At 30.5% G+C, this 27,969-nt stretch overlaps 2 protein-coding genes across 2 annotated transcripts; one reads left to right on the forward strand and one right to left on the reverse strand.

Moving 5' to 3' along the window:
* Nucleotides 1-2,900: 2,900 nt before the first annotated feature.
* Nucleotides 2,901-7,013, forward strand: CYCD1;1 (CYCLIN D1;1). The gene is made up of 6 exons (XM_011088200.3): nucleotides 2,901-3,357; nucleotides 3,751-3,837; nucleotides 4,960-5,058; nucleotides 5,169-5,370; nucleotides 5,579-5,709; nucleotides 5,804-7,013. The coding sequence occupies exons 1-6, from the start codon at nucleotides 3,106-3,108 to the stop codon at nucleotides 6,014-6,016; spliced, it is 984 nt and encodes a 327-aa protein (XP_011086502.1). The 5' UTR covers nucleotides 2,901-3,105; the 3' UTR covers nucleotides 6,017-7,013.
* An 11,895-nt stretch (nucleotides 7,014-18,908) lies between these two features.
* LOC105168219 (uncharacterized) lies at nucleotides 18,909-20,226 on the reverse strand. The gene is made up of 3 exons (XM_011088201.3): nucleotides 19,751-20,226; nucleotides 19,489-19,634; nucleotides 18,909-19,206 (listed from the first exon to the last, which is right to left on the reverse strand). The coding sequence occupies exons 1-3, from the start codon at nucleotides 20,034-20,036 to the stop codon at nucleotides 19,087-19,089; spliced, it is 552 nt and encodes a 183-aa protein (XP_011086503.1). The 5' UTR covers nucleotides 20,037-20,226; the 3' UTR covers nucleotides 18,909-19,086.
* Nucleotides 20,227-27,969: the final 7,743 nt, after the last annotated feature.

Here is a 27,969-nt window from a genome sequence, read left to right on the forward strand (position 1 = left end):
TCCTTATGTATATTTAATTTTTGATAAGTAAAATTAACAACAAAAATAGTATATAAATAATTAATACATATACATAAATTAAATATAAAAATAGCATTTCAATATATGATACTTCTTAATAAATAAAAAATCGAATCGAATACTAAATTTTCGAAAAGGGAAAAAATATTGAACTGAATTTTTCGATTCAATTTTGATATATATCAAATTTTGAGTTATAATTAATTTGGTCCGATCAATTTATGGAATCGTAAATGTTCCTGATTTGGGGCACAAATAATTCTCTCAAACTCTATTTACAAGAACCCACAAGCTGGAAATAGTGGTTTTGGTCGCTTCATTTCACAAATCGTTATACCTAATTAGTTCTATGTTTTGTGTGGCCCCAATATTATTTGAAGGGTGTTAAAATAATTAATGTTATTTTCCTTTTGTCATGACTAGCTAGAATCTCATAAACTCTCATCTTTATGAACATTGTTGCAAATCATAATTCATGATATTCCCCCCACATACCTTTTTTATTTAGGGTAAATTATAATGGACTTATATGAAATTTTTTATAATTATAAATATTTTTTTATTATTTAAAAAATTAAAAATTTTCTTTTGGAATTAACAATCGGCTAACAAATACACCCCTATAATGGGCTGTCACGAGGGGATATTTATTAGATGATGATTAATTCTAAGGGATTACTAAATGTAAATTTTCAAACAATGATAGGGTATTTATAATTATAGCAAATCTTAGCATAACCCATTGTAATTTACCCTTTTATATATAAAAAAATATGTAATTTTTGCAATATTATTTTTTTTAAGATAAGTGGTGAATTCCAAAAAATTAAAGTAGATCCATGGATGTTTTTAATTATTTGTTAAGTCGATATTTTGGAGTTGAATTAAATTCTTTATATAATGCCAGTATTTGAATCTATATAAAATTTTTATTTTTGTTAAAATTGGCTTCTGAAAAAAATGATCAAATTAATGGCGAACTTGTAAAAAGATTGTCATTAAGATGAAATCCGATCGGATCGCTAGTTACATATTTGGTTCACACGCTCCCATCATCACCTTAGGAGCTGCCCATACACAGAGGTCATGGAGTGTGAAGTCAATTGAAGGGTACTAGATACATTGATTTTGTGTTACAATCACTAGGTCGCTAGTTACTGATCAATATGTTGGGGGGTTGACGAGCATGGACTCTCCAACGATTAAGTAAGTTGCTTGTCTTCAAGGTCTAATACATATAAATACACCTCATAAAGAAGGTATAAAATCGGACTTAATGAATAGGGCAAATAATGTTTATAGCTACGGACAAATAGGTAAAGTCTATATCCTAGGTGCCCATAGTCATGCCAAATGTCCCAGAATTTATGGCTCTCCATTAGGGTTAATTGGGTGGCGGGTCAGTTTGACTCGATACTTTTACAGTGAATTTTTTACTGACAGGGGCGATAAATTCTAGTAAAGGAAGGACATATTGGTCCTTATACTTTTATTTTGAATATAATAAACACATAAAAAAAGAGAATTTCAATCAATTACACTTGGATAATTTCATAATAAATTATGATACTTTGGATTTATTTTGAATTAGAAAAAAAATAGCGTAAGATGTTTATATTTGTGTAGTACATTTAACATATACACCAACACACATATGCTACATATTGAATATAATACTCTTTCTATTTCAAAATAAATATATAATATTCGCTATAGTATATAGGAAATCAAATTTATTTTTTATTGATATTTGTATGTGTTTAAATTTTTTGAAATATAAAATTATAAAAAATTGCACAAATAGCACGTTCAATACACCGATAGCCAATATAAATATGTACTTTGTACCATTTTTTGTAATTAGGGGTTTCTAGCTTAATACTTTGTATTTTCGTCTCTAATAGAGTTAATTTAGTCAATATATTAAATATCATTACCCAAATAGTTATTTTAAACCCTCGTACTTTATACATTTTAATATCGAAAAACATCTAAAATTTGATACCAATTCGTTAAAATGATATTCAGATCATTTTTCAAGAGTAATTGGCTATTCTTTTATGCAATTATGAAGCAATCGATTAAGCAGCCTTTCAAATATACAAAGTATGCATTTTATACTACTCGCTCAATTTCATTTACTATCCCAAAAATTTAAATTACTATTTAGCTTCTCCGAGTATCTAATAAAAAATATTTGAAAAAATAAATTGGACCACCAATAAAAATGTGAAAACAATAACCAATTATGCACTTTTCATAATTCCTATTACATTGTACATGCTTCTTTAAATGTACAAGAATAAGTCAACAATCAAGTCATTACACAACATACAATACAATACAATGTGGTCCGAAACTTTATAAGGTCATGGCACATCATGAGAAGCAATGAAACAAACTAAGAGGTTCAATCTTGCCCCCATCTACTCAATATCATGTAAGAAACAAAAGCACACAATTTAAATAATATTTTCAAGCCATTTTTTCATAAATAAAACACTAAAAAGAAAAATATTATTTTTTCCCACCTATTTGTCACGGCATTGCAACGAAATTTTAAGATTTTTAATTTTTTATGGCTAAACAACGATAAACTTTTGCAATAAAAAATTCAGTGCAAAAATCGACTGCAACATTACATGTCATTGTAAAAGTCGAATCAAAAAATCGAAACTCTATTTCTATAAAACAAAATTCAAAGTTTAAAATATTCGTTGCTCAAATATCTTGAAAACATAGAAAGCCATTAATGAATGGGAGAAAAAGGGAAAAATAAATTAAATTGCAACAAAAATAAAAATGGAAAAAAGATAAAAATCAAGAAATAAATGAAAAAACAAAAATAGCCATATCTATCTATCTATATATCCAACGGAAACAGGAGAGAATCTAAACCAAAACACTCAGCAAAACCACAGTCCCCACCCTCGCGCGCCACACACACACACACACACACCCTCCTCACCGCCCACTTTTTCCGGCGTATATTCCGATGAATCTCCCACTATAATCGGAGCAGAATTCCATTGTAATGATCAGAGGAGAGTGACGAGCTAGCTATCATCGGTGGTCGCGTTAGCCATGTCGCTGTCGTGCTCCGACTGCTTCTCCGACCTTCTCTGCGGCGAGGACTCGAGTATCATTTTCTCCGGAGGAGGAGATGACTTGCCGGAATATTCGTCGGACATCGAATCTCGCCAACTGGACGTCGAGGAATCCATCGCCGGACTCTTAGAAGACGAGAGAGATCTCGCCGTGATTAGTTCTCGTCCGTCGTTGCATCAATCGATTGATGCTTCTGATAGAGCAGAATCTGTTGCATGGATTCTCAAGGTATATTCTTCTTACCAGATTCCGGTTCTTGGTTCACTGTTCTTCTCTATCATGCGCAGATGGTGAATCTAACTAAAATAATCCATCCAAAGTGACAACGCCCAAATTAGGATTAGTTACGCTATAATACACTGGTGATGATGCTCTGTGCTACCGATATTCTGTATGTGGAGTTAATTGCTGTTCCACTCTTCTGTGAATTGATTGATTATACTGATGTGCAATTTAGCTGTATCACGGTTGGCACTGCTAGTATGCGCCGACGGTGGGGGTTAAGCCTCGACGGATCGAGATGAATATTCGAGAACGCGATAAAACAGTTGCTAGCGGCGCACTGTAGACTTGAACCGCAGTTTCCGGAGGGTTGACTGATTTTTTTTTGTTCTGTTGCAGGTGCAACGTTATTACGGTTTCCAGCCATTAACGGCGTATCTCTCCATCAACTACTTCGACCGTTTTCTTCACTCCCATCACTTGCCCGTAAGACTTCCGTCACCGTCAAGTATTTTATTAATACTAATACGATTTTTGCTTTACCATTTAATTATTTTGGACAAATATAAGTATTTTCTACATGTATATATATATATTCCTCTCTTTTTACCCCTTTGCTCATTTTCTCCATCCCTTTTCATTTCAAGACCATTTTCACTAATTAAGTATAATTAAAGATTGACTTCTAGTACCAATTCATGAAAAGGACCTTTAGTTAGGTTTAACTTGCGATTAACTAAGACATAAATAACCCTTAAGTAGTCGATAATTGGTATCCATTAGTTAACAAACTTTATGAAATTGCGCTGGTGCCCGTATTATTTAGTACAAATATATATACTTTAATTATATCATCCTTTGTCTTTGTGTTTTTAACTCTATGTACATTCATATTGTCTGCCCACTAATTAAATTATGTAATAATTAGAAAAAAGTGTCACACGTTTGGACTCTATTGAAATAATTAATAAACAGTACCTCTCCGTAAAGGTTATCAATTGTTCTTGTGTATGTCATGAACTCAAGCATCGTTGAATATATAGAATTTATTGTTTTATAATGATGTATTTATAGGTCTATTGGTAACTTTTGATTCAGTGAAATCGTGACTTAATTAAGGTAGTCACGATGAATTTACGGGCTTATCTTTTTATTTATAAAAAGAAAAAGGTAATTAGTGTGGCTCGTGTCCAATTAATAAGCTTCAGATAACATCAACTTAGACCTAAACTTACCACTAATCAAATAATTATTGGATGTAGCAGGAAAGTGAAAAGTGTGTTTGTGGTCCCTTTTGCTGATACGTTCTAATTATAATTTACGATTAATTTAATAATATGAACGAATGAAAGTATGCAAACGATGACTTAATTGCAAGCATGCTTGTCAATTAATCATAATTTATAAAGCAAAATTATCTTCTCTAAAAGTATAGCTTGGGAAGGTCCATTTGTCTCTTTGCATCTTTAACAACCTGGGAATTCATTCCAATGGCCATCACTACTATTTGTTTTCTTAATATTAATTAATTACAACTAACCTTTGTTGGTTTGTTATGATTGTTCATGCTAATCAGTATTAATTAATTCTTTTCACTAATAATTGCAGAAAATGAACGGATGGCCATTGCAACTACTGTCCGTTGCATGCTTGTCATTAGCAGCTAAGATGGAGGAACCTCTGGTTCCTTCTCTCTTAGATTTCCAGGTAATTTAATTAATTTTCTCTAATTTCATAAAATTAATTGCTTAATTTATTGAATATCATCTTCTTCTTTTTTCAATTTTGAATAAATAATTTGTTGTTTAATTTATTAGGTTGAGGGTGCGAAATTTATTTTTGAACCAAGAAATATCCAAAGAATGGAGCTTCTTGTGCTAAGAGTCTTGGATTGGAGACTCCGATCTATTTCTCCGTTCTGCTATCTCAGTTTTTTCGCCCTCAAAATTGATCCATCTGGGACTTATACTGGATTTCTTACATCAAGGGCAAAAGAAATTATTCTCTCAACTATTCAAGGTCTGTATTTATATACTATGTATTAATTAAATATAGTATTAATTAGTATCATTCTTATTTATTTAGTTATCTATGTATATGCATGTACATGTTCATGCATGCGTGCGCTGTATATAATTATTTATTTAGTAGTTGAATTATATATAACAGAGAAAAGTTGAAAAATTAAAAAATTGAGTTGAAATTAAATGATTCTTTATTTCAACAGAGGCTAGCTTCCTCGAGTACAGGCCATCATGCATTGCTGCTGCAGCCATACTTCGTGCAGCAAATGATCTGCCAAATTTCTCTTGCATTACTGCTCAACATGCCGAATCATGGAGTGATGGACTTCAAAAAGTATGAACAATATGATCCTACTTGCTTTTGTGTATTCTTATGTTTTCACAAAACCATTTTCCAACTTTGGATGGAATATCCACTCTTTTTGCAGGATAATATTATGAGTTGCCATGAGTTGATTCGGCAAATTGGGTCAAAAAATAAGTCGAAGAAGCAACCCAAGGTTCTACCACAGCTCCGAGTCATGACTCGGGCGAGTATTACCTTAAGCGATTCATCATCATCCTCGTCTTCCTCATCCTCTTATAAAAGGAGGAAATTAAATAATGATTCATGGGCGGATGATGACAAAGAGAAGCTCTGATTAAGTGGGGGTCAAAAAGCTAAAAAAACAATAACTAGAAAAGAAAAAAGAAAGAAAGAAAAATGTGGTCCAAAGTTTGTCTAGAATCCTCAATATTTTTTTCTCAGAGGGTGATGAGATAAAAATTGACATGAGTGATGTAGATAAGTGGTAGATATATAATGTATGTAAGTGTTTGGGAGATTTTATTATGACCCCTTTTCTTGGGTGTGCAGTGCTGATTCCCAAGGGAATTGGGGTTTTGGTACATAGTATAATTATTTTGGTGTGAAAAGGGAGAAATTTGCTTAGCACATTGGGGAATGGAGTGATGGAGTATGAATGAATGGAGCGGGGGAAGTGACTGAAAATCAAAGGTGGTGTTGTGTTGATTGTTGAATAGGTTTTGTGGGACCAAAAAGAGAGTGAAAAAATCAAAGGAGTTGGCAAAAATATGGGATTATTCATGGAGTGAGTTTTGAAGTTTGAGCTCTTTGTGAGACAATAATGCAAGTCAAGACCTCTCTCATATAGGCTAGCTACTAGCTATCATTGCACTCCTTTTACAGGTAGAGAAATGAAGAAAAAAGAGACCATGGTGGTGGACGAAAATAAGGTTCATTCATGGCTCCATCAAAATCAGACTTTTATTTTTTCTTTTTTTTGGATTTTGAGTGATGTGTATACACACGTATAGTGTGTTCTACACATGTGCATGTGTGCTTTTTTGGCGGGAAATTTTCCCTTTTTTCTTAATTTTCTTGTCCTAACCATATACTGGACTTTTAATTTTTTGTTTTCTTGGGTGTCGATCGCATGTGTGTGTGATGGATGCACGCATGTCGAATATTTTTTTTTTTTGTTAATTTTGTTCATATATATATATGTAAAAAGGAGAGGAAAGTCTCTTTCTTGTAGGCCGAAAGTTGGCAGAACTACACAAATTAAGGTCTTTGGGGCCTTTTATTTTTGTTGGTGTTGTATTTGGATGGATGTAATAAAGATGAAACATTATTTACACTGAAATTTCTTAATTATCTCCCCCACCACTCTACCCCCACCCTCACCCTCATATATGTTGGGGGGGGGGGGGGGGGCGCTGTTGCATGTGATTGACAGTGAAGATTTTTGTAGGTTTGCAATTTGTTTTGTATTACCGAGTAAAATATGTTTAAAGAAAATCGGAATTTGTGTGAGTTGTAAATGAAAGGGGGAGGGGGGGTCCATCCGCCATTAATACACTACTGCTGCTGCTACTACTACTACAATACTACTCATCCAATCAATGAATATGACTCCTTAACCCCCTTCTCCTGACCTCATCACCCATTTCCTGTCTCTTCTCCCCCACATTCCACACACTTATCTAACCCCCATCCCCACCTCCAACCTCCCAAACCCTACTCTTTGTCTTAATCCTTATACACACACATATATATATATCTATAAATGTAATCAAATTCAAGTGCTCAATAATGGGGACCAAGGCATGATCGAGCTCCCCAAACTTTCTAATTTCCCTCTAGAGTTATGTTTATTTTGATGTTATTACTACACATTGGCCTGGCCCTTTCAATTATTTTGATAATGCCCCCCCCCCCCCCCCCGAACCAACAATACGACAATGTGAATCCGAAGTAGCAAACCCCAATATATAGATACAAAAAGCGATCCAACCCCCTCACACTTCCACTTTTGAATCCCCCATGCACCTTAATTTCCTTCACTTTACATGTCTACACATTTATGTGATGTCCAAAATTCTTATTCAAATTCAATTTTCTATCATGAGATTCTCATTTTATATCAATATTGTCCGTCTGACAAAAAAAAAAAAAGAAAAACTATTATCACTTTATCAATTTTTATGCTCGCACATCTATATTTAGTTTGTAATACAACGAAATTGTTCTCAACTTTTCCTGAACGAGCATATATAAAACCTTGTGATTGAGTTTCTTCAAAACTACTTTCTAGCTTGTGCAAGAGTAGTATGACGTATTTAAATTTCAAACTTCACATTTTTTCTCTTCAAACTTTGGCCGCCATCTGTGGGATGGAGGTCATGTGCTCCTCCCAAGCCACTCCTCTAGGAAGCTGATGATGTAGACAAGCATCTCACATTGATTGCAGATAAAAAGCTTGAGTGACTTATAAACCCTAAAACTTCTTTTCCCTAATGAGGGGCCTTTTTAGAACAAAACAATGAGACTCATAGAAAGTCAAAACAGACAATATTTTACACAACGAAACACGAATCTAGTCAAGCCCGCATTACCTAGCTACCTATAGACACATATAGCTAGGTTCAATCTGAATCGTATCTAAGTTTTCAAACTTTACTTTTAGACGCCCGTCCAAGGAGGTAATCTAGCTATAACTTGTACTAACCAAAAATTTGTCACTGCCTCCTTATTTTTTTCTCAATGTGGACCACCCACACCCAGCTGTTTGATTGCAACATACATACATACATATATATGAAGAGAAAAGTTCCCCTTGGGGTTTAGTACTTAGGATTTAGTACCCTTGTTTTTGTGGGATATGTTTAAATAGCATGGATTACGAAAGTACCACTGTCTCCAATGTACCACATACTACCTTTTACAGACCATATTGTAAAGATCACGAGCCATGTTTTTAAAACTAAAATGGACAAATTGTATGTCGGGGATATGGGGATACCGACAACTTCCTCTCCTTCCCCTTTTTCTAATTATTCTCATATGCCTCTCTCTCTTTCTAATACAGGTTTTTCATGTATTTTTTGATATACGTATATATATATATATATGATGTAATTGATTATTGATCATATAACTACCAACTATATTGTTCTATTCGATCGGGACCATGTGGCCGTAATTAATTCAAATACGACTTAGGAAAATTAATTTAGGTAATCGACATTGACATAGACCACGACTTTTTGAATTGCACAACTTTAAACAGAGCCCTTCAAATATATTTCTGGCTAAGTGGTTCCCATATATGTACAATAATTCAACATGTTATGATCATGGATCCTAGCTTCCTACCTCAATCCTAATGTTATATGTAATATATATAGCTATTAATTATACATCTTTATTTATTTATAGCTTGAAGTGTGGCAACTGCCAATTAGATTATATGAATTAATTTGGAGTTGTAAAGTTTTGGATCATTTGAGGAATTAAAATTTATATATAATAATGCCCTCTAGAAATTAGGTTAAAATTAAATAGATTTGTGGGGTTGTTAGGTGATTCACAACCAATTGCAATATTAGCTATTATAATAATTTCAGCAGCCCCTCCACCATGCATGCCACGTCCGACTTAATTATATATACACATATGTATATATATATATATTTACATTATCAAACAAAAAAAGCTTTGTGTTAAAAGCAATGGGATAATAAATAGGACAAGGGTGGAAGGATATATACAACAATGACTTTAAGATATCCTTAATTAATTAAGTATAAACTAATTAAAAAGATTAATTAATTAACCTTGCTTTTATATATTTCCTTGACAAAGAACATGTTGCAAGGGCAAATTTGGTATTTCACTCAAAATTAAATATGTTCAGATCATCTTTGACCCCGTGTAACTAATTAGACAGCATTTCAAATCATATATTTGTCATATGATTAGTTCAAATTTGGTCAAATCCGATTTTGAGCTAGAATTTCTCTTGTTTTTTAATCTATATAAATATTATATTGAGACATATCTAAGTTATTAAATATAGCTAAACCTATAATTATATAAAATAGAGTGAATATGATATAGTTGCTTTGATTTTTCTGCTAATCCCATCTATAATACAATCACAAAGTTCTTACTTGTATAAATAATTAACAATATAATAATAAAGTATCTGTTTAAGACAAAGAATATGGAAACCTTGGAGACTGAGGAAGGTGAGGGCTTTTTTTTTTTTTTTTTTGGTTGTTGTTGGGGAGGGGGGAGGGAATTTTAATACAGTAATTAGGGCTGGAATTTTTAATTATGCACGAATCTAATTTTGTTATTTAGTATAATAACTTTAAAATTTTAATAATTTTTAATTATTTTCTTCTAGAATTTTTAATTTAATTAAGTCGTGTACAAGTTTTATGCAATTTTTTGATCAATTTAATAAAAAAAAATTAAAATTACAGGACTAAATAATTTATTTTCCTTAATTTGGGTAAGGATGGGGTCATAAATGACGTGATGCAATGCTCATAATTATATATACAAAATAGGTAAAAGTGGGTAGTAATTTGTGAATATTTGAAGAAATAGATTTCCCACTATATGTAAGATCTGAGTGACATGATATATAGGAAAAGTTTGATCACTTGCAATTTTTCCAGCTACCCATAATTCTATCATAATAGCTACCTACACTACACTTGTCTACCAATATCCACAAAAATATCTTACCTAGCTAGCTAGGATGTCCGAATTTAATATTTTTTTAATAAAATATCACATATTCCAATTGTAAATTAAATAATAATAATAATAATAATAATACACTACGAGAAAAACCAGCATGACCTAAAAGCTAGTTAGCTAGAAGACCGTAGATAAAAGTCATCATACCACGCATACTTTAACTTTGTATTCGTATATATATATGTATAGAAGTTTTTGAATTTCTAAGAAAATATAAAATACAACAATGTAATAATACGCATATAACAAGATTCTTGTACGTACGATGAAAAAGTTCCAAAAGGGAAGAAGCGTGCGTGTGACAAAATTGTGGAAAGATTTTTGTACATATGAACAAGAAAATATATATATATATATATATATTTCCGAAAACCCTAAATTATTACAATAAAGAAATAGTGACAATGTTGAAAGAGAATCCTAAGTAGTGATCCCCCCAAAAGCCAAAATGACCTTTTGTTTTCACGTAGTGAGAGTTAATGTTGGAGGGGTATAGGGGAGCGTTCTTCTGTCTTTTTCGATTTAAATGTAATTTTCATCCATTATCTTTTGTATTTTAATTTTTTACTATTTATTACTTTTTAAGGCAGTAAATAAATGTTGTAATTCTTTACTTTTTTATGATTTTGATAAATAGGAATAAAAATCCTAAATTATAAAAAAAAAAAAACCACTTACGAGGCACATGCTTTTTCTGACAATATTTGTAAACTCCGGTAACTGAAGAATTAAATGTATTTTTGGTCTCATAACTTAGATCATCTGATATTTTCATCTTTTAATTTTTTAGGATGGGATTTTGGTCCTGCATTTTTGTTAGTCATTTTGTTCGTTGGAGTTTATCTCCACCAGTGAGAAGCGTGAACTCCGCAAAAAAAAGGGGATCGAAATCGCGAAAATAAAAAAAATGTAGATCCAAAATATTATCCTTAAAGGATAAAAATGCTGGCAGAAATGGACCAATAGGAAAAAAGCTTTAATTTTAAAATGTCACGTGAGAGACAAACGTGTTTTTCCAGCGAGATTGTGAACTCTGATGAAAAAGGGACTAAAATCACAAAAATTATAAGATCAAAATCTACCCTAAAAAATTAAATCATGTAAAATACAAAATTGTTCAAGATACGCAATTAAAAATGCATTTGAGCTAATTAAAAATGTGTCCGAAAATAATAATCTAAATATATAAAATGGTACACTAATGATACTTAGGAGAGAATTAATGGAGTTTAGGTAATTTGGTCGAATGATCGATTGCTTAAGGGTAATCATTTTGTTGTGGAAATTAATGGGAAATAATTGTTAGCATCAAATCTTGATCTCTTATAAGTCTTATCAACGTAGGAACTTTTATTTTTGTGTTAAATTTAATAAGTTAAAAAAGTTATAAATAATAGTAAAAGTTGGAATATTTGAAAAAAAAATAAACGTAAAAAACATATTAAAAAATAAAGTATTTGAAAAAATAATTTAATATTTACAATTTCATTAATAAGCTACAGAAATTAATTGATAGGAAATTGCTTAAACTTTTAGCATAAATTAACTTTATTTAAGCAATTCAAACGCAGAAGCTGTAAAATAAAATATTCTTTTTGATTTATTTTTAACGATAAGTTGATAAACACTTCAAATAAGTGTTTGCAAACACAAATGTCGTCACAGTGACCGAAAATTTAATTTTGCTATTTCTATAACAAATTGTGCAATCCCTTTGTATTTCTTTTATTGGTCACATATTATTCCAAAATACTTTTCATTTCTCGAAAGGAATTTTTTTTTTTTTTTTTTTATAAATATCATTCGTTTACAATGCTTATGAGACATTATTAACTTGTAACATTTAACCACTGCCTCATCCGAAAATTTAAATCAATAGAGAAAATAACTATTTAATATATAATATTTTTAACACATCTTAATTCATACATGCAGAAAGTATTCTTAATTGATATTGATGAAATTCGAACTTAGAAAATGATATTCGGTTTGATTCGAATGCCCTGTTAAACGACCACTTTATTTAAAAATATCATAAAAGTATTCAAAAACATATATTTTTCTAAAAGTGTGAGTTTTTTTTTAAAAAAAAAATTAGGAATGACAAAGTTTGATTCTTGAGACTACTTCCGACATGCTTAAAAAAAAGAAAAAAAGACAAAATTACACGTGAAACTTTACAACATGTGACTTTGAACATTAAAGAGTTGTTAAAAGATGTGAATTTTCCGGAGAAGAGAAAGACAGCATTTTCATTCAAATTTTCACCCCACCCCCACCCTTTCCAACTCACAAAAGCAGCTGCAAGAAAGAAAGACAGTATTTTAAGGTGTGTTTGTGGAGAGGAGCGTCTAAAAATGTTGTGTTTATGTTCTTTCTTTATCGCTTTGTGAAAGTGACTCTGCACCTCCATTTTCCAATGGCTGCTCACAAACACACTCATCTCTTTAATCATCAAATTTTAATATCATCACAACCCCCCACCCCCTGTTATTTTTTCTTGTCTTAATCAGAAAAAGCCAAGTAGAGGAACTTTTAGGACGTGGAGGCCTAATTCATAGCTCAAAATTGGCAGTTTCTGAGATTTTATATTGTGATGATTGCTGCAGATATGGGGGGGTTTAGCCCATTCACAAAAGTGTCTCAAATAGTTTGAATAATTCAATGAATTGTTTGTGTACTCTACCAGAGTTCAATCTTACAATCTTTGAGTAGCTTCAACTCCCATCACTACGGACATCAGAATCAGGTATCTGCAGAATCAGGTATTTGTACATTACCTAACAGCACAGCCCACATCACATTGGTTGAGAAAATCGAACCACAATTTTATCATTTCAGTCAACGGAGACGGGAATGGATTGGTCGCATCGACCCGTTTTTGGCGAAAGATTGATGAATTAATTACATAAATAAATTTTTTAGTTTATGGATAAAGGTTGTGTAAGGTGAAAAGACTAGGGAAGTAGAAGGAGGGAATGTCAAAATTTGATGAAGTTGTAATAACAGGAGAATTTGTTGTGTCTGAAAGCAAAAGATTTTTTGAAAAGGATGGGGCAATTATTGTAGCTAATATTTTTCTACTTATTTATTTTTTTATTTTCCTTTGTTGGACAGTGGAGCACAAATTTTGCAGGCTTGTTTGTAGCACTGAATCAAATTCTCCACAATTATCGCCAACTGTCCCATTTATATATAAATCTTGATTGTTGTCTCTCTTTTTTTTTTTTTCCCCCTTTCCTATCTATTTATTTGTATGATTATTGATATTTCAAATAATATTTAATACTTTGATGCTAATAAAAAATTTAGATTCAATTGAGTTTTTGGCCACACCCAAACAAATCATAGTTAATATAAGTTACTTTTTGTTGTGGTTCGTAGTTTATGAAAAACTATTAATCAGATTATAAAGGATACGTTACAACGAGTCCTCCAACAATTTGGCACAATTATAAATACTTTATTGTTATTTTAAAAATTATAATACATCATGATGTTTGATCGAATCATGTAATTCTTGAATGGATGTGTGAAATTGTCAACTTTGCTCTTACTGTATTTTTCTTTAAAAAAATTATAAAAAAACTTAATGAGGTGGATAAAAAAATTTTAAAATTTGTTTAAAAAAAATATTCACTTAATTCATAAAATTTTAGAAAATAAATAAAATTAGAGTTCAGTCTACAGAGGTATTCTGATCGTGGATGAAAACCTAAAAGAGACTAACGGATTGAATTAATTGCTAAATAACGGTTCAAATCGGGGGAGGGTGTTGGTAATTTTTTAAATAATAAAAATATATTTGTAACTGTATCAAGTTTAAAAAAAAAATCGTTGTAATTTACTCTATTATAAATGTAATAATATTTATCAAATAATCTGATAGTGGTTATAATTGACCCTTTTTAAAAAATCCATTTACAATTCATTAAATATATATATACATCTTCGATTTGGTTAATTACTCTTCACGAACTCCAATTCAGAGACTGACCTATCAAATTTAACGAGTTGTGTTGTTAATTATTGGGATAATCCCACTCTCCTCCTTTGAAATTTGTTGTAATTGCACGTAAATTTTTTGTAGTTTAAAAAATGATATTTATCACTCATAAAGTTTACTTCCATCTAATAAATAAGTCCAGCTGTTAATCAAAATCCACCAAATCGCTAATATTAACAAAAAAAATCTATATTTATCTCTAATTGACTTATTACTGACCCATTACAAGTCAAATAAATTTTTTATGCCCAAATTACCCTCATACATCTTCACCGTTCTAAGGAACATTTTAGTCCAAAAGAAATTATTTGACTTGCAATAAGTTAGTAATAAGTCAATCGATCGTAAATATCAATTTTTATTTAGTCTTTTCGTTAATATCAGCAAATTCAGTGAAATTTGACTAACGAAAAAACTTATTTATTAGAGAAAAACAAACTCCAGGAGTATACATTCAAACTATATAAAATTTATATATAATTATCTCAAATCTTCCAAAATTGGAATTTGCTTTTCCCGACTGAATCGAGTAATTAGGCACGTTTTGCTAGGCAGGAGCATGGTAGTCTAATTTAGCAACTAAATTAGACCACCTTTTTTTTTCCACTCTAATGCTACCACGTTTATCATATTATTTTCTGTGATCATATAATATATATATATATTTTTATTCTATTATTGGAAACTAAAAATTAATTAAATACAATCATTATTTAAAATAAAATACATTCAGATAAAATATGAAAACAATAAAATGTAATAATAATAAACAAGTGCAGTAAGTATTTTCTCCAAAGTTAATATTTTGAGAAAATTATAATGGGTTTCTCTTAAATTTTTCATAATCATAAATACCCTATTGTTATTTGAAAAATTACACATATTTTTTTAAAATCATAAATATCTTAACAAATATCTCTTATCATAGCTCATTGTAGGAGAGTATTTATTAAATATTTATAATTATAAAAAAATATTTGTAATTATGATAAACTATAGATAAATCCCTTGTAATTTATCAATAATAATTCATTGGTGGTGGTGAAAATTTGGTATCAATTGTTGTGGTTGAGGTTGGACTCCAGACGGTCTAGTCCAATACTATAACGGCTCGCTCACTAACCATATTTGGCCCAATTTAGGATTGTGGATTTATACTTTTGTCTTAGCCTACTCCAATGTAAATGGGAACAGGTCGGGTCTGGGGTGGGCGTGCCAGACCCCCATCAGGTTGGCCCTTTACCCCCCCTAGATCATGCTAATATTTTTAAAATATTAAAAAATTATATATTTGTTAAAATAATACTATCATAATTTTATAAATATATATGAGATAATAATATGATTGGAAGATTTTTTTTTTTAATTTATGTATGTATATTTTAGGCATTGAAATTTAAAATTTTTGAATGTGTTACTTAATATACATTAAGATATTTAATTATAAATTATTTATATTTAAATTTATAAAAATATGAAGTTTATATATTATATGTAAGTATAAGTAAACTATACATATTTTTTAATAATTATATAAAATATACAAAAATAATAATAAAACGAAAAAATAAAAAGACTGGGTTCGAGTCCAAACCACTGAAACTCATAATCCACCCTAAGACCCGATTAAAATTTCAAAACCAACCCCAATCGGGATGGTCGGGGTTCGGGTCTAATCCGACCTCATTGTCATCCCTAAATTCCTACATTTTATTAACAAATGTCCTATTATGTGAACAAAATAATACATAAATCTATGACAGCTTATCTCATACATTACCTACATTAATCTATCACATTGTAATTAAGTAAACGAACCCTAATGATTTTGGGCTAAATAGTTAAGTGGATTTAAAAATCAGAAGGACCAGAGATTGTCAGCCCAGCCCAATTCTTTACTATTTTAGGCCCAATTCTTTAGCAATAGGTGCAGGAATTTACTAAGCAAACCTAAATTCAATCAAATGTAAGGTATAAAGGTAAATTGATTTTACAAGTCAGAAAAAAATTATATATATTGTAAACCCGTTCGAGAATTCTCCGTTTATATCTGCACCACTTACATTAATTAGGATTTGAATAAAAAATACTGAATAAACTTTTAAATACATATACAGATCATTCAGCATTTTGTATAAATTATTGCAACAGTCTAATAATCGAAGTGACGCATGCATGCGAAGAAGAAGAAGAAAGCGGATTTTGTATGGAACTTTTGTCGTGAATTACCAAATGCGATAATAGTTGAAAAAGGATGTCACTTGATATTAGCGTACGTGGGAGAGAGATTGCATGTGGATGTGGTGGTGATGATCCATGGCCCCTCAAAGCGAAGGCTGCCTGCATCTACAATTCACACGTACAGACACGTTCACATGCATCGCCATTGCTCTTCTCATGTCATACTTTCGTTGTCTTCAACACCGCAGCTTGTCTGTCTGATCATGACCTCCTCACCTCGTTAAGGACTTCATTCCTCCCTACCTTTCACTTTTAGTGTTTTAGTTCTTTATTTTCTTGGAGTTGCAAAATACTCCCGAACAAACCTAGTCGGAAAAATTAAAAAATCGGCTAGAAAGTAGCACGTGGGCTGCAGGTGCCCGTTAAAAAATTGGGGCTTATCATCTTTTCAAGAACGACTGATAATTTATAAGGTGAGAAGTCTCAATTTTTAACCGACACATGTAATCCACGTCCCACTTTTTCACTGATTTTAAATTTTCTGATCAGTCATGTTCCTAAAACAAGAAATTTAGACAGATACCGTGACTATTTTACAATTCAAATAAAATAAAAAATCGAAACACTAAAAATATATAATTTCATGACTAAAAATACATTTAAACATTTAATATAAATAATTAATGAGTGACCGTCTATTGTAATGGAATCCTATGTCGGTAAGAAACAACTCTAACTGCCTTAAATGTAAAAATATGACATCCTCGAGCTGCACAAAAAATTTGAATTATTGTATTTAATATTTTGATTTCATTTCTTGAAGTTGTCTCATAAATATAAGTCTTGTAACATCTTACCTGATACTATAACACGATCAGACAAATTCTTGGAACATTTGGTGATAGTTTATTGTCAGCATTTAACTCATGAAGAGACGATGTAATTACTAGTTGCTCACGACCAATCAATTGGAACGTACCATGATACTTATGAGACACAACTATTCTTCTATCCCGATGTTGCTTATTGTTACGACAACTATCGTCGTTTTAATTCAATAATTACTAGAAAAATATAATTTTTTACTATAATTAATTAATATAGTTAGAATAAAAATCGTGACAAATATAAATTGACCGTGGCTCGCAGTTGTCATTAACGGTTGTTTTTGCAAGTGTGGGCAAGACATTAGCTATGGCTAAAACCATGGCTAATGTTTTGGATATGACTGAAATTATGGCGAACATTGATTAATCGTGCTAAAGAATTATATTTTCACTTTGATTTTGTTTAATTATGGTTAATAGTATTTATTACCACAGTTTTTAAATTGTGATCGTTTATAGTGAGCGAAAACTCAATTTTTAGTAGTGAATGTAAAGCAATAAAGATACGCCTGTGATGATAACAATCATAATTTTGGTCTACAGGTGACTGTTTTTACCCTATTATACTTGATTTTTCTTGTGCCGACAGACTGGAAAAAAAAAAAAAAAGACTATCTGCTAAATCGTGTTAATCATGTGATTATCATTTTTATGTAATAATATAAAGTTAAGTGAAATTTGAAAAATTTTAAGTTGGATCACATTTGATCATACCTAAATTAATTATATGGTAAGTGAAATATTTTTGGTATGTGATTAATTAAAGTTTAAAAAAAATAATCAATTATATAACAAATAAATTATATTTATTTTGTGATTAAATTAATTCGATCAAAATTAATTAATTTAAGTAAGTATTTTCCGTGGAATTCTTGCATGGAGATGACAGAGAACCTCTAACATTATCCATTGAGATGTACTAAAACGGTGAAGAAAAATATCGCTCTATGGCTTGTCCGCTAGTGGTCGAACATCGTTGTCGTGGGCTCAAAATTATTCGGAAATCCAAATAATGGCCACTTACATACAAGAAAACAGGTCATTGATGGCGGAAAATTAGCTACCAACAATTCCATTGCAAATTTTGCCACCAATTTTCTGAGGAATATAGCAACCAATTACAAAAAGAAATAAATATTTTGTAACCTGTCGTGTCTGTTTAGATAGATAGTAATTTGCTTCATTTTTTAATTAAAATATAAAGAATAATTTGTTAAATTCTTTTTGTAGGATTTTTTTTGCTTGTTTCTTATATTACAGGGATAAATTGCATTTAGCCCTTATTTTTTATTGACTTTGAAAAGAATAGTTCATGACTATGTGTTGCAAACGTTTGTGGCAAAATTTGTGACCAAACGAATCGGTATCAATCATCTTCATGGCTCAATCAAAAGAAAATCGTGTTAGGACATTGATGTATATTTTCACTATTTAACTAATACTTAACTGTATTAGTTAGTCAAGAAATCAAGAGTTCGTATTTTTGTGCTAGTCTATTCTACTAACTGTACAATGGATTTATTGCTCGACATTTGAATACCAAGTTGAAGAATTTTATTGTTCAAGGAACAAGTGTCGTTGCTATGACAATCGGCTCGGAGACTCTAAGATGCTTTGCAGAGACGGCCGCCACAACTTGGGCCGAACCGTGGCAATATTTGTCGATCCTGACCTCTGGCGCTGTCTGTTAGGTCTCGTTGCCTGAAAATTGTGAATTTTTCTGTTAGTACCCTTAAAAATAATACAACCTTAAACTTATTGAATTTTATTGCTTATATGTGAAAATCTTGAAAAAAAAATAAAGAATTATTAGTTTTATATAGGTGTCTATTTTTTTTTTTCTTTTTGGACATAGTAACAAAGAATCTTATTAGTACTTCCTGTTTGATATTACTTTACTGTCTTTTGAGAATGTACTGCCAACTCAACTCGACTAGATTAATAATCAAATTCGTCGGATGTTATCTAATGGCTGAAAATTACCTGATCGTTCTTCTCCGAGGCTGCAGGCTTTCCTGCCTCGTTCTCAGAAGCCGCAATCTGGTCTTCTGAAGTACCGAGATGACCAGATTCCGACACGGTTTTCTTCATCTTTGCATGTTTCTTGGCTCTAAGCACTTTCATAACCTCTGCAACAAAAACAGAACCAAAAACGTTGTAAAAACTCCCAATCGAAATCAATTCAAGAAACACGACTCATGACTTCTCAGGTATTGCCTTTCACAAGAATAAGCTAATTAATTACCTTGGGTGGTGACAAGCCGATACGCCCGGCCAAGAACCAAAGTGTCGCTCGGCCGGAGAAGCTTAACACGTGTAAAACGAACGGCCGTCTTCTTGTTGTCTGAAGTCTCCTGGGCGGCGGAGGCGGAGGCAGGAGGAGGCGGCAAGGGGATTATAAGAGAAACATAGTGGCCGGGGTTGGCTTTCATGACCTCACTAGCGGTGACAGGCCAATACATTCTCTCCAGCTTCCCGTCTGGATGCTGTATCACCAGCGCCGCAGCATCCACTGCCTGGCAATTCCCCATGCCTCTCTCTCTCTCTCTCTCAGCTTTCTCTCTCAAGAAACTTAAATTTGGTTGTGTTTATTTCTGTTAGGAATGTCTGTGAAGAAGGCGAGGGTGATGGAATGAGTGAGATGAGATGGGATAGATAAGGGAAGGAGGGAGGTAGTGATGGTCCCTTTTTCTAAGCAGTACCCACCACCACCTCCATGCACCCTTTGCTAAAATATAGCTTTTAACTCACTTGTATGGGGAAATTTTAGTTCGAACTCGATTTCATTCAATTTAAATCAATTATATAATAAGTATAATAAATTTATCGTATAATTAGTGTATAATTTAAAAAAAAAATGATCAATTATATAACAAAGTATGATATGTGATTGGTTTGATTTTTCATGCCTGATCAGAACAAGAATTTTTCCACATGTTAGACAACCGAGTCATCAAATTTGCTGCGAGAACCAATTTAAGTTTTTGACATGGTTTATAATGTTTCAATTCAATTGGTCAGAAAAAGTTAAAATTGCTATAATTTTTAAAGTCACGGGACCAAATTACGAATTTGACCAAATTACGAATTTTAATTTGAAAAAGAGGATCAATATCGACACCTCATTAACTTACATATATATTTTTTCCATAAATGTTTTGTTTTAAAGTGTACTTATTGTGTCGTTGACGTGATATTGATTGCGAGTATTCTGTCGTACTCTAACCAAGTTACAAATTAGCGTTGAGTTAAGATAATTTAATAATCAGTAAAACACATGACATAATTTAATATTTGTGTTGATTATGAGTCTGAATTATTTTAGTGACAAATTAAGAAATCAGCTTAAATCCTTATTTAAAAATAATATAAAAAAGGTTAAAGATGGTTACGTCGTTGACAAACTAATTTAATTTTTTTTATATTGGAAATATTAAATAAAGTTAAGACAAATATAATTAAAGAATTTAAGTTTTAAGTATTACTAAATTGTTAAAAAAAAATACAAGAATTTAAATTAATGTAGACGGCTTTGAGTAATTGTGTAATGGATACATGGTGCTTAATTAATAATAACAATGTATGTAAGTGTAATATATAATATATTTATAGAAGTAAGAGTAATTCAATTAAAATAAGTCGATTATAATTTTTTCTATCGAATAATAATATTTAACAAAGATTATTATAACAATCATATCCTGATTAATAATATCTAATAAATTAAATTATCTAATCAATACATACTATTACAGTAAATAATAACATCTATTGTGTAATAGAAACAATATTCCATGCATATAACGGAGTTCGAACATATAACCTTTAAGGCCATGAGGTCTTAATTTCGTCAATTAAATTAGATTTTATTAACTAATATATAATATATAATATATTTTTGGTAGGCATGAATGATATTTTTGTTTATGAATTATTATTAGCGTCACGATGGATTGGATTGGGGCCGGCAGTGGGTTTTACTTAGATTGAGATGAAACCGCCATGTGGCGAGCCATCAAAGGGCGACGAACTTAGAGGGATTGAGAATTTTTTATTTTACTCTAATTTAGTTAAATTTAAAATAATTATATATCAGTTGTCGCATGATTAATATATAATTTTAAAAAGTAATTAATCATATAATAAACATATTGAAAAGTTCGAGTTCGGGCTTGGTTCGACATATTTGAACTAATCATATAACAAATATAATGTATTTGTCGTGTAATTGGTGTACAATTTAGAAAAAGTGATCAATCACATAATACGTTTATTACATTTACTTTATAATTGATTTGATCAAATATAATTTAAATAAAAAATTCTTCAAATATATTATATTTGTTATTCAATTGATTTAAATAGATCGAAATTTAATTTGTGTAAAAGTTTTTACTTAGACGGGGAGGTGGGGGCGCCCACCACCGTCAAGATTTGGATTTATTTGTGGTAATGATGGCTTTATCATAAGCCATCTACACCATTCCTTTATCTTGATTTGATTCCTCATAATAATTATTTAATTAATTTATTTCATATTGGGAAAATTTGAGTTCCAAATCTTGAAGTTTGGATTTGATTATATACAATGAGAAATTAATATAAATGGTCTCTAGTTTGGAAAAGTAATTTTATTTATATTCGCTTAGATCCAAGTTTTCAATAATAGTTCATATCTGTTGGACCCATGCGTTTTTTGAAAGCATCACATATAATTTCTCAAACTTCAAGAAAGAACAGTGTAATTATCCCATCTTTCTAATGATCAATTACTTGTGAGAAAAAATTATTAGTGGAAAAAATATACCATGGCAGCATTAAATATTATCACTAATAGTATGTATTTAGCAACGAGAAATTTTATTTTATTACTATACGATCATGAACTGACCAAAATATCATTATAAACTATAAATTATAATTTTACTTAATTTTTTGAAATTCTTTTATGGACCAAGTGTCAATATAATAATTTTTCAAAATTTTCCATTCAATTAGTTTAATTTCTTTACAATTTTTAAATTTTTTTTGAAAAATGAACAAAATATAATAAGAGTAAAATCAACAATTTCAATCATTCATCCAAAAATTACATAATTTCATCAAATATAACGAAGGTATTAATAATTTTTTAATTATAAAAAAATATTTATAATTATAATCAAAATTTTGAAAAGCCCGTCATAATTTATCATATATATATATATATATATATATATACTTAGTCAAAGAAATTAATAAAATCTCTTGGAGCAGTGGTGTCTTATGCATGCCCCCTAAGCTATTTCCAACCACCACTTGTCTTATTTTAACTCTTTCTCTATTTAATTAATTTATAAATTACCAACCAACAATTGGAAATGGAGAAAAACAAATATTATATATAGAGCTGAGAAGCAAACATGGTGTTGACAAGTTTAAATAGACCCATACTACACAAGCATGGACCCTAATTTTATTTTTATTGTCTACGTCTTTTCTCTATTTATTTATTTTTTCATTTGATACCTCCATATTTTTAATTATATTTCAAATTAAAGAATTAATATGTTTAATTAAATTTAAAGAACAAAAACGTAAGAAACTACGATAAAAATAACTTATCCATATTAATTTATGAGACTCCATCTCACATTCTTTTGATCAATTTATAAATATATATATATTTGCAGTTCACGTAATTAAAGAATTGTTAGTTTTAGGCATATCCATTGCATTAAAAACATGCAATTAGGTCAACTTTTGATTAGGTGTAACTATCACTCTGCCCTTTATTTTTATTTATACCTTAGTTTCAAGAACTCAATTTAAATGAAATAGATTAATATTATTATTTTGTCTGAGCCGGCTATATAACTATAACATGTCTCCTATCTTTAAATAAATAATATATATATATATATATATTTAAAAATTCAGACAAACTTTTCTCCTATTCATTGTTCATGCTTACACGAGTTTTCAACATCCACAATTTATTTTTAAAAAAATTACTCGAATAATGTCTTGAATGGGAACATGAAAAATAGGGGGATGTGAATCGAAAATTAACTATTTGACATCCGTTCATATGATATATGAGAAAATACATTCTATTTTGAGTCGTTCAATAATTTACATTTTGTGTTATTTATAGTCCTTGAGACGTCATTTAAAAAATATTTGATAAATATTACCTAATAATGATTTGAATAAAGAATAGGATGATTTGACATTTCATGGAACATCAAAATTAGCAGGCGCGTGTTGGAGGTATTAATTAATTAAAGGAAATGGGACGATTTTTCAGAGGACAAATGGCTATTTGGAACTTAATGGTATTAATTGGTCAACTGCATTCATCCTTCACTCAGGGGACAAGTCATCATTTTCAAAAGTATAGGAGGGATACGTGTTATCATTACTAATACGTAAAGTACGACGAATTCAAGTGTATATATATTAATTTTACCCTCTTTTTCTTTTGTAAGAAAATAGTTTTCATTTTAATTGGAAAAATCAATTCTTGTATTATATGAAAATATTTTTTTTTATAATTTTCAACGGTAGCTAATGTTTTAGCCTTATAGAAACAACAACTAATAATCATAATCTTAGTTGTTTAAATGCTCCAACATGATAATATAAACATTAATTAAAGTGGCATATTGTATATATATATATATATATATATGTGAAGATGCTCAGCATAATTAAGAAGCTTCACTTAATTTATTATATAACACGCTCACATTACAAACTCCTTTTAATGTGCAGAGTGCAGAGCATGGGAAGTGATGTGGAAGAATTATTAATTTAAAACTAATCTTGATTAATTAATTAGTTAATAATGGGAATAATCTCTAAAGGCGGCTGCCGGTGCCAACTTTCACATCTCTCTCTCCTCATTTTCTGATACGTAGTCCATAATTTTATATTAGTTAAGAGAACTTAAAGCCAAAGCAAATTCAAACAGAATCATAATAATTCTTGTGCTTTGTGGAAAGATTTTTCTTTATGATATTAATTAATTAATTACGGTAAATTACGTTCGTGTTTCTAAATTAGATTTAATTACATAAATATCGTATGTTCTTGTAAAGTTATAGGTACACTTTTTGACGGGGTGTTAGTATAATGTATCTCAAGGGGTACGATGTAAACTATTAATGCTAAAATCAGTGTCAATGGCCACGAAAATTATTAATGCTAAAATCAGTGTCAAAGTAATTAGCAAGTACATTTTCGTTATTAAACTCGTTATCAAGTAATTTTATTGTATTAAATAGTGCAGCTTAGGAACAAGAATTTCACTTTTACTAATTAGCTGGACGCTATTTTTTTTTTTTCCATTGTTGTTGTGTTATTTTCTTGTAGTGGATGTGATTAAGGCTATTAATTATAGGATCTTTGGGTACTTATTGCAGAAAACCCTAAATCCTGGTGAAGATCATTGACTTTTGTGAATCAAAGTTAGGAATTAAACTATTGGAAACCCTAGGTTTGAAAATTTGTTCCAACTTGTGAGTCAGAATTCAAAGATTTCAGACTAGATTGTCAGTCTATGTAAGCCATGTGAGGTGTTTGGGACCTTAGTTCCAAAAACATTAATGTCGAAATGGACTATTTCCTGTTCAAACATGACCTAAGTTGGGGACTACAAACATAAATTAATTAACCTATACATGTTAAATGCTGAAAACCTCAGTTTTCTACTGTATGGGGACAGCTTTTAATATTTGGGGAAATTATTGTGGGTTTGTATTGATATTTTTCTTACATAAATCAAGTGTGAAAATAACAAATGATTCGACGATGGTTATGTCATGTCACCAACGCCATACTTATGTTGTGCGTTGTATTTGATATTTTTGCATACGATGGTGATGAGGGAGATTATTTAATTATCAAAATACCCCTATATTTTATGGTATTTTTATGTTATATAACTGACAAAGTGGGACCCATTTGACCAGGCCAAAGTCAACCATTGCAGCACCCTTTGGGTGGGATGACGTGGCAAGATCTTACCGGCGCCACATGTCACAAGTGCAGAGGGTGCCGTACTACTATAAATATCTTCATTTATGATTATTCAAATATGTATTTATTACTATTTATCGCCACTTTTTGGTCTTATTCGACCTCACTGTGCTTTCGACCTCATATTTTTCGACCCCACATTTCTAGCTTAGGCATAACTAGTTTTACGTTTGCTTTGTTCTCTGGATCCACAAACAGGTAGCTCAAAAGAAGGATCTAGCGACCCGACCTTAGAACCATTTCTGCGATTCGATCCGAATTTTGTGCTACCTACATCATATGCATATAAATTAAAACCCTTTGTTTTGGTACTATGTGGGGCAACAATGTTGTTAGGACTTGTGTGCTTGTTTGTGCTATTAGTTTACACAAAAATGGAGCTTGATGTGGGCAAGTGTAGCTATATATAATTAATTTGTGAGAGATGTGTTTTCAAAGTTGCTTTCCTTACATTCTTTCTCAATAATGGCAAACACAAGCATTAGTTCAGTGTATCTTAGAAATATGTCCAAATGGAAGAGGATTATTACAATAAATCATGTGTTTATAAAGACAATAGAGGACAGAAGATGGCTCTTGAAGTTTGATATCATGCTTTTGTGTAGGTATTTAATTAATCAATAAAGCAAAACATAAAAATTGTATTACGACAAATGGATTATTCCTTACTTTATAAAAATGATTACGATTTAAAAACTCTAACAAATCAATAGGCAAAATTACAGTTTTAGTTCCATAGGATATGGCGTTTAATATTTTCTTTCTTCTATTTTACGGGATTTTTAAAATAATTTCAAAATTAAAAAAATTCTACACAGTTAGTCCTATGCTTTACGAGATTCTCAAAATGGTTTCGAAATTGAAAAAACTAGAAATATTTAGTTCCACGAATTCCGTAAAGTAGAGGACTAAATATATTGAGTTTTCTCAATTTTGAAACCATTTTGTAAATTTGGTAAAGCATAAGACTAAGTATGTCGAGATTTCTAATTTTGGAACTATTTCGAAAATTCCGTAAAGCAGATGATTATAAGTGTGGTATCTTCTTAATCTTCTCCAAATCAATACTATCTATAATACCACAGTGAATACCTATGTTTTGACCATAATTAATCAACATTCTCTATGATGTTTAGCTATAGTCAAAGCATTTCCCATGATTTTTAGCTTTGGCTAACATTTTGGCCACGTCTATAAGAACAACGCATATCACAATTTTTTGGCCATTTCAAATTAGTAATGTGTATGTCACATGCACTTTTCCGATTATTTTAACAAATTCTGACCATTTTTCTTCTCAATATGGTAAAATTTTAAAATCACAAAATAAAATTATAAAAATAACTTCGTACAAGACTAAAATTGTTACGCCATATTTATAGGATAAAAAATTACAATTTTCCCTCAATAAATCTTTTGCAATATTTACGATCTCATTGTACGTATATATATATATATATATATATGAAATGTTAATTTGACAAAATTCACATTTATGATAGAATTTGCTGTAATTAATAATTGAGATGGTTTGTTTGTCAGTCTGTCTTCTAATTATCCTTGTTTAATTATTACATTTTATTGATGAAAAAGACTTAAAGGGCATCATTAAATTCTTAGCTATCTTAAGGAATACTAATGGGACTTAGTAATGATTCTTAATGAAAAGTTAATGCAGCATATTCCTTGTCCAAAACTAAAGGAAATTGATATTTTATATGCTAAATTACATCGACACTCGTTAAGATTAATTACACAAACGCCTCATATTTTTTATAAAATTATAATTACATCTCTTGAATTGTAGTTGTATGTAGTTATAAGTACGCTCCCCATTCAATGGTGAAACTCCAATACCTCCTCAATGAATTGCATGAAACCCCCGAAGGGCTTTATATGTATTTTATAAAAGATATGGGATGTCTATGTAATTAAATTTATATTTAAAGATGTCGATGTAATTTATTCTATTTAATAATTAATTAATGCGATGGAGCCGGCTGAAAAAGGAAGCCCTCACATATTTTGGCGTGACAATTAAGATTTGGGAGAAAATAATATTTTTTTTAAAAAAGGGATAATAATTAAGGTGTTTTAATAAAGCAAATTGAGCCAACCCCTTTAATTTTATATGGTATTCAATGCTTCTTTTGTTTCCAATTAAATAAGATTATGTTTTACAAATAATAATTATATGTGTGGTTACTTTGTCAACTTTGCAAACACCGATTGAATTTTTTATTTTAACGTATCCTTTTTAATAATTTCTCATATATTTTTTATTTTTTTATATTCTTTAATTTATCCAATTAATATATATAATAATTTATCTTTATAATTTAAAATGCATTTTGAACTCATTTGAGTGTGCCGTATATAGATTCTAATTGAAGAGAGGATTTCTGGTATCCTCAAAATTACAGCTACACCTTTAAAAAGTGT

Source organism: Sesamum indicum, linkage group LG8 (genome assembly GCF_026168435.1).
Source record: "Sesamum indicum cultivar Baizhima isolate 11 linkage group LG8, ASM2616843v1, whole genome shotgun sequence".
Classification (NCBI taxonomy): Eukaryota; Viridiplantae; Streptophyta; class Magnoliopsida; order Lamiales; family Pedaliaceae; genus Sesamum; species Sesamum indicum.